The 14,619-nt window shown below is 54.1% G+C and overlaps 5 protein-coding genes across 5 annotated transcripts; 3 read left to right on the top strand and 2 right to left on the bottom strand.

Annotated features, from left to right (window-relative positions):
- Nucleotides 1-104: 104 nt before the first annotated feature.
- CTRU02_212594 (alcohol dehydrogenase) lies at nucleotides 105-1,155 on the top strand (the record flags this gene model as incomplete). The annotated part of the gene is made up of 2 exons (XM_070205878.1): nucleotides 105-605; nucleotides 976-1,155. The coding sequence occupies 2 exons, from the start codon at nucleotides 105-107 to the stop codon at nucleotides 1,153-1,155; spliced, it is 681 nt and encodes a 226-aa protein (XP_070060271.1).
- Nucleotides 1,156-1,681: 526 nt separating this feature from the next.
- CTRU02_209029 (uncharacterized protein) lies at nucleotides 1,682-2,517 on the top strand (the record flags this gene model as incomplete). The annotated part of the gene is made up of 2 exons (XM_036723574.1): nucleotides 1,682-1,805; nucleotides 1,916-2,517. 2 exons carry the CDS (start codon nucleotides 1,682-1,684, stop codon nucleotides 2,515-2,517), a joined length of 726 nt encoding a protein of 241 aa, XP_036584850.1.
- A 2,584-nt stretch (nucleotides 2,518-5,101) lies between these two features.
- On the top strand, nucleotides 5,102-6,865 carry CTRU02_212595 (beta-glucosidase; the record flags this gene model as incomplete). Its single annotated transcript, XM_036723573.1, has 2 exons — nucleotides 5,102-5,145; nucleotides 5,479-6,865. The coding sequence occupies 2 exons, from the start codon at nucleotides 5,102-5,104 to the stop codon at nucleotides 6,863-6,865; spliced, it is 1,431 nt and encodes a 476-aa protein (XP_036584849.1).
- Nucleotides 6,866-7,915: 1,050 nt separating this feature from the next.
- On the bottom strand, nucleotides 7,916-9,627 carry CTRU02_212596 (solute carrier family 10; the record flags this gene model as incomplete). Its single annotated transcript, XM_070205879.1, has 4 exons — nucleotides 7,916-8,525; nucleotides 8,623-9,061; nucleotides 9,174-9,359; nucleotides 9,462-9,627. 4 exons carry the CDS (start codon nucleotides 9,625-9,627, stop codon nucleotides 7,916-7,918), a joined length of 1,401 nt encoding a protein of 466 aa, XP_070060272.1.
- Nucleotides 9,628-10,880: 1,253 nt separating this feature from the next.
- On the bottom strand, nucleotides 10,881-14,330 carry CTRU02_212597 (uncharacterized protein; the record flags this gene model as incomplete). Its single annotated transcript, XM_036723571.1, has 2 exons — nucleotides 10,881-13,951; nucleotides 14,030-14,330. 2 exons carry the CDS (start codon nucleotides 14,328-14,330, stop codon nucleotides 10,881-10,883), a joined length of 3,372 nt encoding a protein of 1,123 aa, XP_036584847.1.
- Nucleotides 14,331-14,619: the final 289 nt, after the last annotated feature.

Here is a 14,619-nt window from a genome sequence, read left to right on the forward strand (position 1 = left end):
AGGTGGGGTTCAAAGTAGGCATCAACACATAAACAGTGAGTCAACCGCTCTAAGCAGGCAACCAACTGTGCAACTCACAACAAACAACCGAGCAAAGGACCAACATGGACAAGCCCGTCATATTGCCGGGAACCAGCGTCGCGGTGCCTCGGATAGGCTTGGGCGTGTACCAGCTCAGGGGAGAAGAATGTACAAGTGCATGCCTCGCGGCTCTGGAGGCAGGCTATCGACACTTTGACACGGCGCAACTATACGGCAATGAAGCGGAAGTTGGCAGAGCCGTGAGGGATTATCTCGCGCAGGCGAACCTCGAACGACAAGACATACACGTGACGACCAAAATCGGGCGTTATTCGGGGGATGCGGGCAAGACGTACCGGAGCGCATTGCGCAGCGTAGAACGCATCGCCGGCGTGGATGGGTTCGTCGATTTGTTCCTCGTACACAGGCCCGTGGAGAAGCGGAAGGAGATGTGGCTCGCGTTGGAGCGGTTGTTGGAGGAGGGCAGGACGAGAGCGATCGGGGTGAGCAACTTCAGGATCGAACATTTGGAGGAGATGAAAGGGTACGCGAGGGTTTGGCCGCCGGTCGTGAACCAGATTGAGGTGAGTAATGGTCGTTGTTTGTTGGGTCGTTTATTTTTTCTTTTTTTTCATGGAATGGAATGGTGACATTGGAGATGTATAGATTCATCCGTGGTGTCAGCAGAGAGAGCTAGTTGAATATTGTCGACGGCATGGAATCGTTGTGCAGGCGTATAGCCCGCTTGCTAGAGGCCATAAAATGTCAGATCCGGTATTGGCACGGGTCGTTGAACGGGTGCGCCGGCGGGTTCCGTTTAGTATCCAAGGAGGGGCCGGAGGCGGCGGGGTGGAGGAGGTGGGCCTTGGGAGCGTAGAGGTTGTTGGAAAGACGGAGAAACGGTCGGCCACAGCAACGGCGGCTACGACGACGGTACCAGTAACAGTGGCGCAGGTGTTGGTGCGGTGGTGTCTACAAAAGGGCTACATCCCGTTGCCCAAGAGCGGCAACCCGGAGAGGATCGGAGAAAATATCAACGTATTCATGTTTGAACTCGACAGTGAAGAAATGGAGCTTCTCGATGGGCTGGACATGGGAGCTCAGGGGGCTCTATTTCCCGCCAACGTAAGTTGATGGTGCGATAGGCAGGCGTTACTCTGTTTACAAAGAGAGGCAAATGTGGTTGTTGTCCACACATCCACCAGGCAGCGATTCTATCCAAACTCTATCCAGGCTTCGTCAAACCAAAGCTTCATACATGCTGCATGAAAAACAAACAAAAAAAGGTGAGCGACGTGGGCCTGGGAAGTATGACGAAAGTGCCCCACGCAAAGCCCATCCAGGGCGGGGCTAGGCGCTGTAAGCAGGCAAGTACACAGGCCACCTCAGGCAATGGATGGCGGGAGATCCGCAGGTTTGGGGTGTGACTGGAGCCTGTAAGGTGGGACGGAGCGATTGCCAGGTTCACCTGGAAGCTTCGACTGATCTGACCTCACCTTCTGTGCCGGGAAAGATCAACAAACACGAGAACATACTGCTGACCCAGTGAAATTGACGCCCTTCCCTGCACTTGTCTATTCTGAGAACTTTTACCCTCAACTCAGTTTTACTTCCGGACTTACAATTTTTTCCACCCGACCGGCGAATTTCAACAGCCATCATGAACAGCTTGCAACGACCCTTGCGCGGCGGCTGCCAATGCGGGCGCAACAGTTACATCATCGACGTTCCTCAACAGACGACCGAGAGGGCTCAGGTGCTCTTTCATACGGATACTAGGCACAGTAAGTCGGGCCCTTCATACCAACCACGACTATTTCTCGAAATGGTTGCTCTTGCATGAGAGGCAATGCACATTCCACGGGAAGCCCGAGACTAATCATTGTCTGCACAGGAGTTCCGTTGGCAACACCGCTGGCGGCCATGATTCGGGTACCGCTTTCATGGTACCGCAGCACAACTCATGCTTTCTTCCCAGACGAGAGACACTCGATGATCCACCGTGTGTTTGAATCCGCATCTAACAACTCCTCCAAACGACATTTCTGCGGCTTCTGCGGCACGCCTCTGTCTTACTGGACGGAACGCCCCCAAACAGAAGCCGACTACATCCACCTTACCTTGGCCAGCTTGCGCGGCGAAGACCTGCGAGATCTGGAGGACCTAGGTTTAATTCCCGAGCTCGAGGATGCGGAAGATCAACCCGTCGTTCCGACAACGACTACGGTAGTTGGACGGGAAACCCGCGGGGTCCCATGGTTTGACAGTTTGCTCGATGGGACCCGTTTGGGTAACCTGCATCGCAGCCAGGGTGCGGGGCAGAGTAGGGACGGGAAAATCAGAGTTGAGTGGGAGATTATGGAATGGACCGACGCAGACGATGACAACAACGTGGCTCCAGAGTCTGAGGATGTGGACATGACGACGAGCCAGTCGGGAAAACGCAAGCTGGGTGAGCGAGACGATATGGATGCGGCTGCGGAGGGCATGCATTGATCCCATGCCATGTCGTGCATTACGGCAGCAGGGTAGGTGGTAATGGAACTAGGGGTGTCTTGGGCTTGGGCCGACTCACCTTCGTCCCGGCTTCCGCACACCTCGGTGAACGGTGAAGCTTTGGTTGATGTTTGAAGGTGGTTCTGGTCGCAGACCTCAACGACATGATCTGTGACGAAGCCGAGCGCTGAAAGCTGACGGAAGGCCCGGGAAGGGAGCCGTGTAAGAAGATAAGGAGGGTTAATCACAGTTGACCGGAAACTAAGAGGCGGTACTGAGTAGGAAAAAGGAAACCCGGAAAGGGTGAGCGGAGATGTGCTGATTTGGAGCGTGTTTGACGAAGAAAAGCAGCCTTGGAAGCGATGACTTGTTGTAACTTAGGATATATGGTACAATGGCGACCTATGTAAAAGTCCCGACGATTTCCCGTGCCAGCAAGGTGTAAGACAACAGGGCGTGTACCTGAGTGTAGGGCCGAAGGCTCGTTGGCTCGAAAGAACGGGCCCGCCAGCCGGCTGAGGCGGGCTGATCGGCCGAAGATTGTAAGTCGTATCCCATCTGGTCAAGCGATTGCGCCTTTGCAAATTGGCTATGCGGGAAATGATGGATCAGTGATAGACATGTGATTCTCGCGTGTTATATGCCATGTAAAGCGAGAGGAATTGAGGCCTCAGGAATATGGAGGGGCGGAATTGAGTAGATTAAAGCGAATGTCGCGAAATTCGTGTTGCACTCCATATGGAGAAAGTGATAAAACTGGTGTGCGGATATAGAGAAAGACGCAGAGCGAAAAAGACAAGAGGGGAAAGGGGGAAAAGTCCCCCCCGGGTACTGACTTAAGTAGACGCAAATGTTGAAGCCAGGTGTCCTCGGAGGCCGTTTCTATCTATATTCTTGGTTCATTATGAAGCTGGGGATCGGCGCCCGTAATGTGCGGAGATGTTGGGATTAAAGCGGTTGTTGGAGAACCCCAGCCAACATTGGACGAGCCTCTCCCGCCCGACGTCCGCTTAGCAAGGTCGACGGAGACGACAGGGAAAGGCCGGCGGGACTCGGCATGCATTTGGTGGGTGGTGAGAGTGGTGGTTACCTGGCCTCTGGTAGGTGTCGGACGCCGGGAGAATTCCCCGCGACGTTGCTGTGTCGCCCTATGCGAGCGAGCCAGGAAAACAAGTTGGGTGTGATGGGCAAGGCAGCACGGGTATAACGGGTTGACAACAAGCTAGAGCTGCCATAGTCCGGCTTGTGGCGGTATGATCAAGAGGCAATTATGTAGACTGAGGAAACATCAAGGCATCATGGGCCTAGGATCGATGAATGATTAGATTGATTGACTGATTGATTTCCCGTCACCCGAGGATTTGGCGAAGCTCCCGCACCTCGCATGCTGCCGTCCTCGCATGGTTGCAGAGTCCCGAGGCTGGCGCTTGTTCCGAAATCAGAAGAGGTGTCCAATGAAGCAGCATACTGGATCATCAGGTGAGGGATCGAGGTTTGGTCCTGTTTCGAATAGGCACCTGTCATAGGCTGGGCGAAGGAGATGTGGTTTTTCGGAGAGACGGGCCGTCGTTTGGTTTTTTGCTCCCAGCGGGGAGAAGGGAATTCCTCTCAAGTGAAGGGACCCCACGGCGGGGTAATGGGAGGCGCCCCTGGCCTGGGCGCACCTGCAGCGGCCCCTGTAGAGGCGGTGGTACAGGTTGGGTACCTAGGGTTCGCTCGGGGGGTACCCCTCCAGCCGGGTCACGCAGGGTCACCCGACATCAGTAAGGCGACCAAAGACCAGAACAGCAATCATTTTGCATTTGGTCGCTGTACCTGCCTGTCGGTATGTACCTATGGATGGATACCTTTCTAGCGAATGAAGCCAGAGAGGAGTTTCTTCGGTCGGTGTTCCATGCGGAAGAACACCCTGAACATAGCCATGGTCAGCACTCAGCACATGGAAGCAGATTTGCCAACACCCACTAACACCACTGACGCCAAATGTCCGTCTGCATTAGCGCTGTAGATATCGCAGAACTACGTATCACCTCACCTCTTAACCCACCACTTCTACCTCCGGGCGTTGTCCAGTCTTAGCTCTTCGGTGACGACGGTCCGACACGGGAGAATTTCTGGAGCTTCCTGGGTCCCAAATTGACTCTGCGCTCCACGAAACGCCCATGTCCCATGTCCGCCGTGTGGGTGTTTGTCCCATCTTTTACTATCCTTGTAATTCGACATGGCCTTACCTTAACCTGCCAGGTATCCCCAATCAGATGAATAACGCGAGTTGATTGCATCGCTCGCTCTGCCTCCGTCCTTTTTTCTCTCTCTGTCTTTTGTTGCGTATAAGTATCGCGGCAACTCCTCATCCTCTGTCTGTTCGATCCACCCCTTCTTGCTCTCTCTTCTCTCCTTGTCTCCCTTCTCTCGAAATCACCTCGATCTATACCTTGATCCTCCTGTCCTATCCGCCGAGAAAAAAAAGCGGCTGGTATCTCTCGGGACGAATCATCCATCAAAACTCACGAAAGCAGGCTTTTTGCGCCTTTTGACTCCGTAAGGCCTCCAGCTGTTAGGACAACCCTTGAAATTCAACAAGATGTCTTTGCCGAGCGACTTCCTCTGGGGCTTTGCCACCGCATCGTACGTATATCATCTCACGATTTTGTGATCTTCGACTGTCAATCTCGGTCCCCATCTCGTGCCCCAGCCGTTGACACCCTGCACATTTACACCTTTACACTTGTACGCCTTCTTCCGCCCATGACCCGATTTGGACGACTAGCAAGCATCCTCCCACCACCCTCCGCCAACCTCCCCCCTCCGTCTTACCCGCTGTAATTCCAGCTGTCCCCCCTCCTCATCCCCCACCCGCAGTCTTTCCCCTCTCCCCCCTTACCTCCTTGTTGCACGCTAAGCGAGTCCAACAACATGACATGCCAAACCCCTGCTGACGCTATTTGCCAACCATTGCAGATACCAGATTGAGGGTGCCGTTGAGAAGGACGGCCGTGGTCCCTCCATCTGGGACACCTTCTCTAAAATCCCCGGCAAGATTGCCGACGGTAGCTCTGGTGCCGTTGCTTGCGACTCATACAACCGCACCGCTGAGGACATTGCTCTCCTCAAGTCCGTTGGTGCCAACACCTACCGCTTCTCCATTGCCTGGTCCAGAATCATTCCCATCGGCGGCCGTGATGACCCCATCAACCAGGCTGGTATCGACCACTACGTCAAGTTCGTTGACGACCTCCTTGAGGCTGGCATCACCCCCTTCATCACCCTCTTCCACTGGGACCTTCCCGATGGACTCGACAAGCGCTACGGCGGTCTCTTGAACAAGGAGGAGTTCCCTCTCGACTTCGAGCACTACGCTCGCGTCATGTTCAAGGCCATCCCCAAGTGCAAGAACTGGATCACCTTCAACGAGCCCTGGTGCTCTTCCATTCTCGGTTACAACAGCGGTTTCTTCGCCCCTGGTCACACTTCTGACCGCACCAAGTCCCCCGTCGGTGATTCTTCCCGCGAGCCCTGGATTGTTGGCCACAACCTTATCCTCGCTCACGCCCGTGCTGTCAAGGTCTACCGTGAGGAGATCAAGCCCACCCAGGGCGGCCAGATCGGTATCACCCTCAACGGCGACGCCACCTACCCGTGGGACCCCGAAGACCCTGCCGATGTCGAGGCCAGCGACCGCAAGATCGAGTTCGCCATTTCCTGGTTTGCTGATCCCATTTACTTCGGCAAGTACCCCGACTCTATGCGCAAGCAGCTCGGCGACCGCCTGCCCGAGTTCACCCCCGAGGAGGTTGAACTCGTCAAGGGCTCCAACGACTTCTATGGCATGAACCACTACACCGCCAACTACATCAAGCACAAGACCGGCGAGCCCCCTGCCGACGACTTCCTTGGCAACCTCGAGACTCTCTTCGAGTCCAAGAACGGCGAGAACATTGGCCCCGAGACCCAGTCCTTCTGGCTGCGCCCCAACCCCCAGGGCTTCCGCAACCTCCTCAACTGGCTCTCCAAGCGCTACGGCTACCCGCCCATCTACGTCACGGAGAACGGTACCTCCCTCAAGGGCGAGAACGACATGTCTATCGAGCAGATTCTCGAGGACGATTTCCGTGTCAAGTACTTTGACGACTACGTCAAGGCCATGGCCGACGCTTACGAGAAGGACGGCGTCAACGTCAAGGGCTACATGGCCTGGTCCCTCCTGGACAACTTCGAGTGGGCCGAGGGCTACGAGACCCGTTTCGGTGTCACCTATGTCGACTACGAGAACGACCAGAAGAGGTATCCCAAGAAGAGCGCCAAGAGCCTCAAGCCTCTCTTCGAGAGCCTCATCAAGAAGGAGTAGGACGCGTGAGAGATTGCGCGGGGAGACAAGAGGAGGACGGACAGAGAGGGGTGTGGCATCCACCTAGATTGGAACTGCATAGCAACCATTTTTCTGAATGTAAAGAGGGCATCGTACCGCTGCTCATGATTGATGTATCAAGACGTCTTGTTATGCTCCACGACGTAGTTTTGTATTTGAGTTACCGAAATTGGGACCATGGTTCACGCAAACACTGCAACTGCCACATAAAATCTATAAACAGAGAGATTAGCCGCTCGTAGCACGCATAATCCAGGTCACCTCCGCCACCATCACCTTGGCTGCCCGGCGACCACCGGTTAAATGGCACCTCGAACTTCGTTACTGCTGCCGCCTGTCCTACTCGCCAGACGACCCGATTCGACGCACCTCGTCTGAAAAGACGTGTAACACCCGGCTGGGTAAATAAAGCACCGACAAAGGTTCCTGGACGTTGGTCGCCTTGATAACTGCCGGTCCATGGTATCAGCTGCTCCGGGTCGCACATGTGCTTCGTCGTGCCGTGATGACGATGCCGTCGTTGATCTGAAATCGATTCCAAAGCTTGCCTTTTTTTTTTTTTTTCTTGTCGCACAACACTGTATACAGTTGACTTTCTTGTTTGCGGTATCGTATATGTGGTCTTGACCGTGCGTGGGGTGCGCGTGTAACATTGGTCATGTTACTTGACCAGCAGTCCCAGGATTGCAAATGTTGGTTTTTTTGTTTCTTTTTTTTCTTTCTCTCTTTTTTGGACGATATGGCTTTTATTGACACATGCGTTGACTTCTATTACCGCCACCTGACTTGTGCCTTCGGCCTGCCGCCTTATGAGCAGTTTCAAGCAGGTTTCTCTACTCCAACTAAGGAGCAAGGGGTCTGTCAACTAGCCAGGTTTCCATGACGGGCGGCCTGCAGAGGTTCACTCCTGTCCGTAGGGTAACCCAAATGCAATTCGCCATGTCAGTGTGATAACGAATTAAGGTCGTAATGACGTGAAACTCGAGTAAAAGGCCAAGACGGCAGAATGTTCATATTAAGGAAACCTGTTCACGGCATTGCCTTGACAGGTGAAACGGTGTCTCTCCCGCCTCGATCTCCAGCCTTCTCCCCGTCCCCTTCACCGTCCCTGTCCCTCGTCTCCCCCTCGCCTCCCGTATTCCTTTCATCACCAGCTACGCCGGCCTCCTCATCCTCCATCGTAGACGTGTCCGCCTTGTCTCCTCTCCTCAAGTACCACTTGAAAAAATAAACCAAAATCTGCGCCATGAAAACCTGCTCGATGGTGTACAAGAGCACGGGGATCTGGATCAGAGCGCGCGTGAGGTCGTCGGACTGCGTCCACATGGCCGTCGCGAGCGGGATGCCCAACGACGTCGTCTTGGCGGCGCCGCAGAAGCACACGGCGATGGTCTGTTCCCGGGACAACTGCCTCGCCGTCACGATCCGCCTCAGGAGCGAGGGCGAGCGGCGGAGGGCCTTGGAGTCGGCGACGTGCGCGTTCACCGTGTCGCAGAACGGCAGGGGAGGGCGGGCGGCGAAGAAACAGATGACGGTGAAGAGCATGTAGAGCCCGACGTTCATGAAGACGTTGAAGATTATGGAGGCGTGAGGGGTCTGGTAGAGTGCCCCTGTCTTGAAGGCGGCGGAGAAGGTCGTCCTAGGCGCACATTTTGGATTAGGATACACGTCACAGCTGAGTTGAGAGGAGGGGGCAGTGGTGGTGGAGGCGGACGATGACAGCAATGAACACATACCAAACGAGCAAAATCAAACAGAAAGTCGACACCTTGGCGAGATAGAACGTCCTCAGTGCCCAGTCGACCTGTTTCTCAAAGAACCACCTCAGAACCTGTCCGACGGCCAGCGGCAGCAGCACACTCAGCCCCAGCTGCTTCAAGACGCTGCCGTACATGGAGCCGAGGGTGCTCGGGTTCGCAGGCTGCCATTCCGCAAACTCTTCCGTCTTGGGTATGAAGCCGTAGATCAGACCGGGCGAAATGAAGGACCCCAGGACGTTGCCGATGACGACTTCGATGATGGCTGCCGCGTCGTCGCCGCCCGAGGCACGGGTCATTACCACATTGGAGGCAATGGTGGTGGGCAGGCAGGATGCGACCACCATGCCTACTATGATGGGCGTCGAGAGGATTCCATTGCGGAGGCCGCCTGCGGCGATTATGATGTGAATTATTACTGTTTTCCTAGTATCAGTACCTTGTCATCGCTGAAAAGGGGGGAACCACCTCTCTCCCCTTTAAGAGAGTGAGGGAAGTATGAGAAGGGGTGGGGGGACTGGCTGGCTTACTTAGGAGTATCACGGGTATGATGATGAAACTAGTGCCCTGAACGATTATGTGCAGTCTCCAGTTGGTAAGATTCTGCCGCAGCTTCGCGTGAGAGAGCTGCAGGCCGCTGACTAGGAAAATGATGGCAATGCCGCCGTAAATGATGGAGTATTCGGACCTGATGGGACCGCCTCTGGCCGCGACATCTTTTCGGTCCCCCATTCATCAGCAAAAAAACAAAAAAAAACAAAGAGATCCTTCGCCGTCGACTATAGAATCAAGCAGCGTAGGGGACTGGCCACACTTACTGGGGAACAAATACGCGAACACGCAGCTCAGACCGAACCCGATGGCAAGCCACTGCGCAAGCACAAACTTGAAAATCTTGACTGCTTTCGCCCATATGCGTCCTCCGGTCGATTGAGGCTGAGACGCCTCCTCGCTCTCATGATGACCGCTTGCGGAGCCGGCCATAGTTGTTATCCGGGGATAGGGGGCCGAGGAGACATTATACGCCTCCGGGGAATTGGAGGGCCGGTCCAAGTGGAGTCGATAAAAGTCGGCCCCGTAAGCTACCGAGAAACAGGAGAAAACACACGGAAGGGGGGGAGAAGGATGGATGGGGAAAATGACGGCTTTTTTCAATCAAAGTCTAAGCATATTGAAGAAGAAGAAAACAATGCAAGCAAGCAGGCAAGCGTTTCCCCACGCGCAAACGAATTTTTACACCACACCACTGGCTAACCCCCGGACATGTCTTCGTCCGCAAAACTGATGGGATGACGCCAACGCCCAGGACTCGCGAGCCGGGTTATTACCGGCCGGCACATAATCCCGACATCGGCATCATCCGAATTGGGGAGGTCGACGGCTATCCCGTGCTCCGTACTTATTCGTACACTACTAGATTACATCCATGTGTGTGGGGATGGAAGATGGTTGGTTGGTCGGTTGGACAGGACGGTGTGTTTGAGAAGAGCTTCAGCGACATGGGATGGATGAATTTGCGTGGGTTGCCAATGCCAACTGCCAATTGCAAACTTGCACATGCTCTCGCGGTCTTCCGTCTCGGTGCCGTACCGGCTTGGCCGAGACTGAACGCCGGCGGTCGGCTTCATAGAAGCGCTGTATGATTTTGATAACCGTCATGAGTGCTGATGCTTTTTCTTTGTCTGAATGGTGGCACGATAGGTTTGGAAGATTACCAGTTACTTCCCTCCCTGTTTTGCCATGAATGCCAATCTAGCAGACGAGACGAGGCGATTGCAATCACAATATTATCGGGAAGCCCGGCTTACACGCAGCTCTCACGATACTATGACCATGTCAATTCTTAAGCGTCAATGTTGTAGGCAGACTTGTTTAACGAGAACCCTCGCTTCGTTTTGGCTGGTTCGGTGTATTATGTTTACGACTTAAAGATGGGCAATCTGTGCCTCCGTCGGCTTGCCGTTTTGTCCAGGAATTACAACTATCGTTCACCACCATACTCATATAGCATCTCTTTTTGCCTGTCGTCGTCTCGTCTGGCAGACACATTCATCCAAATGATTGACCGGCCACTGTGTCATAATCCGTCGCTGTATCCTATTTCCGACGTCCTGTTTCCAACATGACCCAGCTGTGTCTCCGACCCGGGGTATCTACCAATACTGGAAAAAAACGAAAAAACAAATGTTTAAACAAGAACCCATTAGCTATGCGGTGCGCGTAAATCGGTTTGGCTCTCAAGTGTTTTTGGCACCCTGCTGCATTCTTCGCAGTGCGTCTCGGTGCAGATCAAACATGTCACCTGCCTGCATACTCCTCGTGAAGGCCTGATCTGCTCTCTCCTTTTCCATCCTCTCCCTCTCACGACGTTTGGCTTCTGCATCCTTCTGGCTCATCAGGAAGCTGCGCTGCAGGTCTATATTCCTCTGCATGTCAGCCTCTCGAGAGGTAGTTTGTGCAACCATATTCGGCGAGCTGGATGTGCGAAGCATCATAGACATGTCACGACCGCCAGCGGCTGGCGGCGCAACCGCCATGCCGTTACGCAGATCGGCGCGGACTGAATTGCGGAAGCTGGCCAGTCTAGCTTCACGAGCTTCCTGAGATGGCGTGTTGGAGTGTCGGATGGGCTGGTGAGAATCAAATTGGAGTTGTTCAACAGGCATGCTTGGCATAAACACGCCGCTGGCTGACCTTTGGTCAATCATGGAAGACCGGTTCGTACTTAAGCTGCTTTGGCGACGAATGAGCTCTTTGCGTTGGCTGAGAGGTAGGTCGTCAAACGAAGCTGCTGGCGCCTGCGGCGAGTAGGCGGGGTAATTGTACACGGAGCCAACTTCACTGACCGGCCGTTGGCCCGTGGCAGATAGGTCGGTCATCGTGTTTGCGCCGGTCAAGATTCCGTAGGTCTTGTTCCGCAAAACGACACTCCGTTGGGCGATCAAACTTTGTGGGCTGTCATAAGACATAACACCCGGGGGAGGGGGAGGCCGTTCGAACCCAGCTTGTGTGGTAGGCGAAGGTCCAGCAGACATGCGGCCAGAGCTGCCACTCTTGGTACTGGGTGCTCTAGGCGTCACATGTATACTTCCCTCTGCAATGGACTGAACTGTTGGAATTTGGTTCTTGCTCGAGACCCTTTGATGGTCCGGATGGCGCATCGTTGGAGATTGGAAGGCAGGGTTTTCAAACCCAGACTGTGTAGAACCATTCCGCAGGTGGCTGTGGGCAGGAGCGTACGTCGACATTGGTCGAGCAGGCGCTGGCGTGGCTGTCAGAGCCGTCTGCTTTAGTTCTTCCACATTTACAGGGACTGGAGACTCTTCCTTCTGTTGTTCGTCGTCGGGATACTCGACAACTGACAACTTCTCTGGCACGGGTACATCTGCGTGACTCAGGTGCTTGGCCCATTCGTTTGTGCGGTAATGCAGCGCCACATTTGAAAGCGCAGGAGGCAGACGCTCCTCCGTCAGGTTCACCGGCGTTGAGTGAACCGAATCAACCGATTTGGCCTTCTGCGAAAGGGCCTCGTTCTTGGCCACCTCCTTCGTTCCGTTGCTTTCTGTGGTGGTCTCTTCACTGACTTCGTTCTTGCTTGGCTCCGCTTGAGACTCTTCGGTGGTATTATCGGAGACGACTCCCTGCTCGATCGTCGACTTGCTGGGAGCATCATCGGACAGAGTTTCTGCGGATGAAACATGTTTGCAGTCTTTCGGTTTGGAGTCTTCTTCGGGCAGTGCTGCCGATTTCACAGAGGCTGCTTTATGGTTCTCGAGGGCGCTCTCCTTGTCTGCCAGCTCGACGTTGAGTTCGACGCTTCGGTGACGGACTTCTTGAAGAGTGCTCTCACCGCTGTCGTTCTCAGAGTCGATTGTAGCTGCCATCGAGCCATTATCATCGTCTTTCCGCTGTTTCCGGAAAACCGCCAGCTCTTCTTCACTGGGGCCATTCTGTTGATGGGACATGGCGGTACGTTGAGAATCTTTGCGCATCAACATGGTTGAGCTTTGGGAAAGATGTTTGGCAAACGAACTCCTGTTGCTCACAACTCCCGTCTGTACCTCGTCGTCATCGGCAAATGTCGCGACAGTCGATGCCCTCGATTTCGGCCTGTCATTCTCAATAGGAAATTTGAAGGGTAGCGGTACCACTTCTGGAACTGGAGTGGCAGCTTCTTGAATTCCCTGATCATTAATCTCGGTCGTCTGAACCGCAACTTCTTTCTCGTCCATGTTTTCTTTCGCGACATCCGAGTCCGCAGGAGTTCCGTCCGGAGCAACTCGCACTGTCACCATTCCCGCCTTCTCCTTTTCGGAGGTCATTAGACCTCGGGGGGTTGTCTTGGTGGGAACAGCAGGGGGTACTTCAGAGCCCGGCATCTCAGCCACCAAGAGAGGCTCAGATCCAGGGGCCGAATTGGTCGGGCTATATTGAGCCCCCTTCTCGCTTTCGCTGTCGCGGGCGAAGCCAGAATCGTGGTCGCCGTGAACCCTCTCCCAGGCCCGTCGCTCGCGAGCAGTCTCGGCTTCAATCTGCTTTCCGATATTGATCTCCTCTTCATCGCGAGCTCGTCGTTCCTCAGCCAGTTCCTCTTGCCTCTTAGCACGGCGATCTTTGATGACGTTCCACAATCTCTTCTGAGAAATGATACCGACGCAAAAAACCACAACAATCGCCGCAAGCTCAACTCGTATACCCTTAGTCATAGGGTACGTGGTTACACCTTGTGGAAAGAGATGCTCATTCAAGTGCCAGATGTATGCCCAGAACTCCTTCAGTCCAGCCTTGCTGAAACAATCGATGCCCAAGACAATCGAAGTGGCGCCGGCGAAAGAAATGGTGGTGATGAGTGCCCAGTCTCGCGTCCAACGAGTGAAGAACGCGGCGAATGCCGATAAAGTCAGAACAATGATAAATATTACTTTTCCCAGACCAGAAAGCAAACCTCCTTCATGCAGACACAATAGCCACATGCTGAAGCAGAAGCCACCGAGCGCACAGGCAAAACATTCGGTGATTTCTTTAAACCATAGCGAAGCAACGACACCAACTAAGACACCGGGGAGGACTGCGGCGACAACGAGACCTCCTTGACTGGCATTGCTAACGGGTAGTGGAATGAGATAAACCACCAGCACCGTGATTCCCAAACCCACAACGTAGGCGACGGAGAGGGCGTTGTGCATGGCAGGGTGCCTTATGCCAATCAAGGTGTACGCAAGACCAACGCACATCAAAATGACACCAGCGACGGCCCAACCAGGTGTAATCTGGGGCTCAAGGGGCAGTTGGCCATCCGGAATCGTACCTGCAAGAAGGTTAGCCTTTTACATCCTTTTACCAAGAACAATGAACCTCAAGAAAACCTGGATTGGGCTGGACTCACTGTTGAAGAGGGTCGAGTTATCAAAGGTAGTATCGTCGGAAGCGGTTGGCATGGTCGCGGAGCTGGATAAAGTACTCGACGCGGAGAGTGAAAGTGTGTTAGTGGCCGTTGTTGTTGCTGACCTGGCCGAAGGCACTGAGGATGTTGTAGGTCCTCCATCGCGAGCAGTCCCGGTTCGTGTAGAAGTGATGGCTGTTGCAGAATCCTCTTGTCTTTTTATAGGGACCAAAGCACGGCCAACGGCAATTTGAAAGCAGAGAAAGAAGCAGATGTAAGCGACCAAACGATTCCACCTCGCCATGGTGACCTTATTGCTTGGCTGTACTGTCGAAACAGATATCAAGATCCAACGTTTTCAGGAAGCGCTGTCCGGGCGGCGTATCACGGTAGAGTGAAGTGAGTGACAGTGAGATACGCCTCAAGCATTATCGAGGTCGACAGAATGAAGGATGCCGACAAGGAGAGAGCAGCCGGAGAACAAGCGCGAACGGGAGGGAAGGCCAGGGACGAAGTATTATTAGTTGAGAGGAGGACATCCAGCCAGCTGCTATTCCGACCCCAGAGACCGCCAGTGGGGTCATAAGACAAGA

Source organism: Colletotrichum truncatum, assembly GCF_014235925.2.
Source record: "Colletotrichum truncatum strain CMES1059 chromosome Unknown Contig_0009, whole genome shotgun sequence".
NCBI lineage: Eukaryota > Fungi > Ascomycota > Sordariomycetes > Glomerellales > Glomerellaceae > Colletotrichum > Colletotrichum truncatum.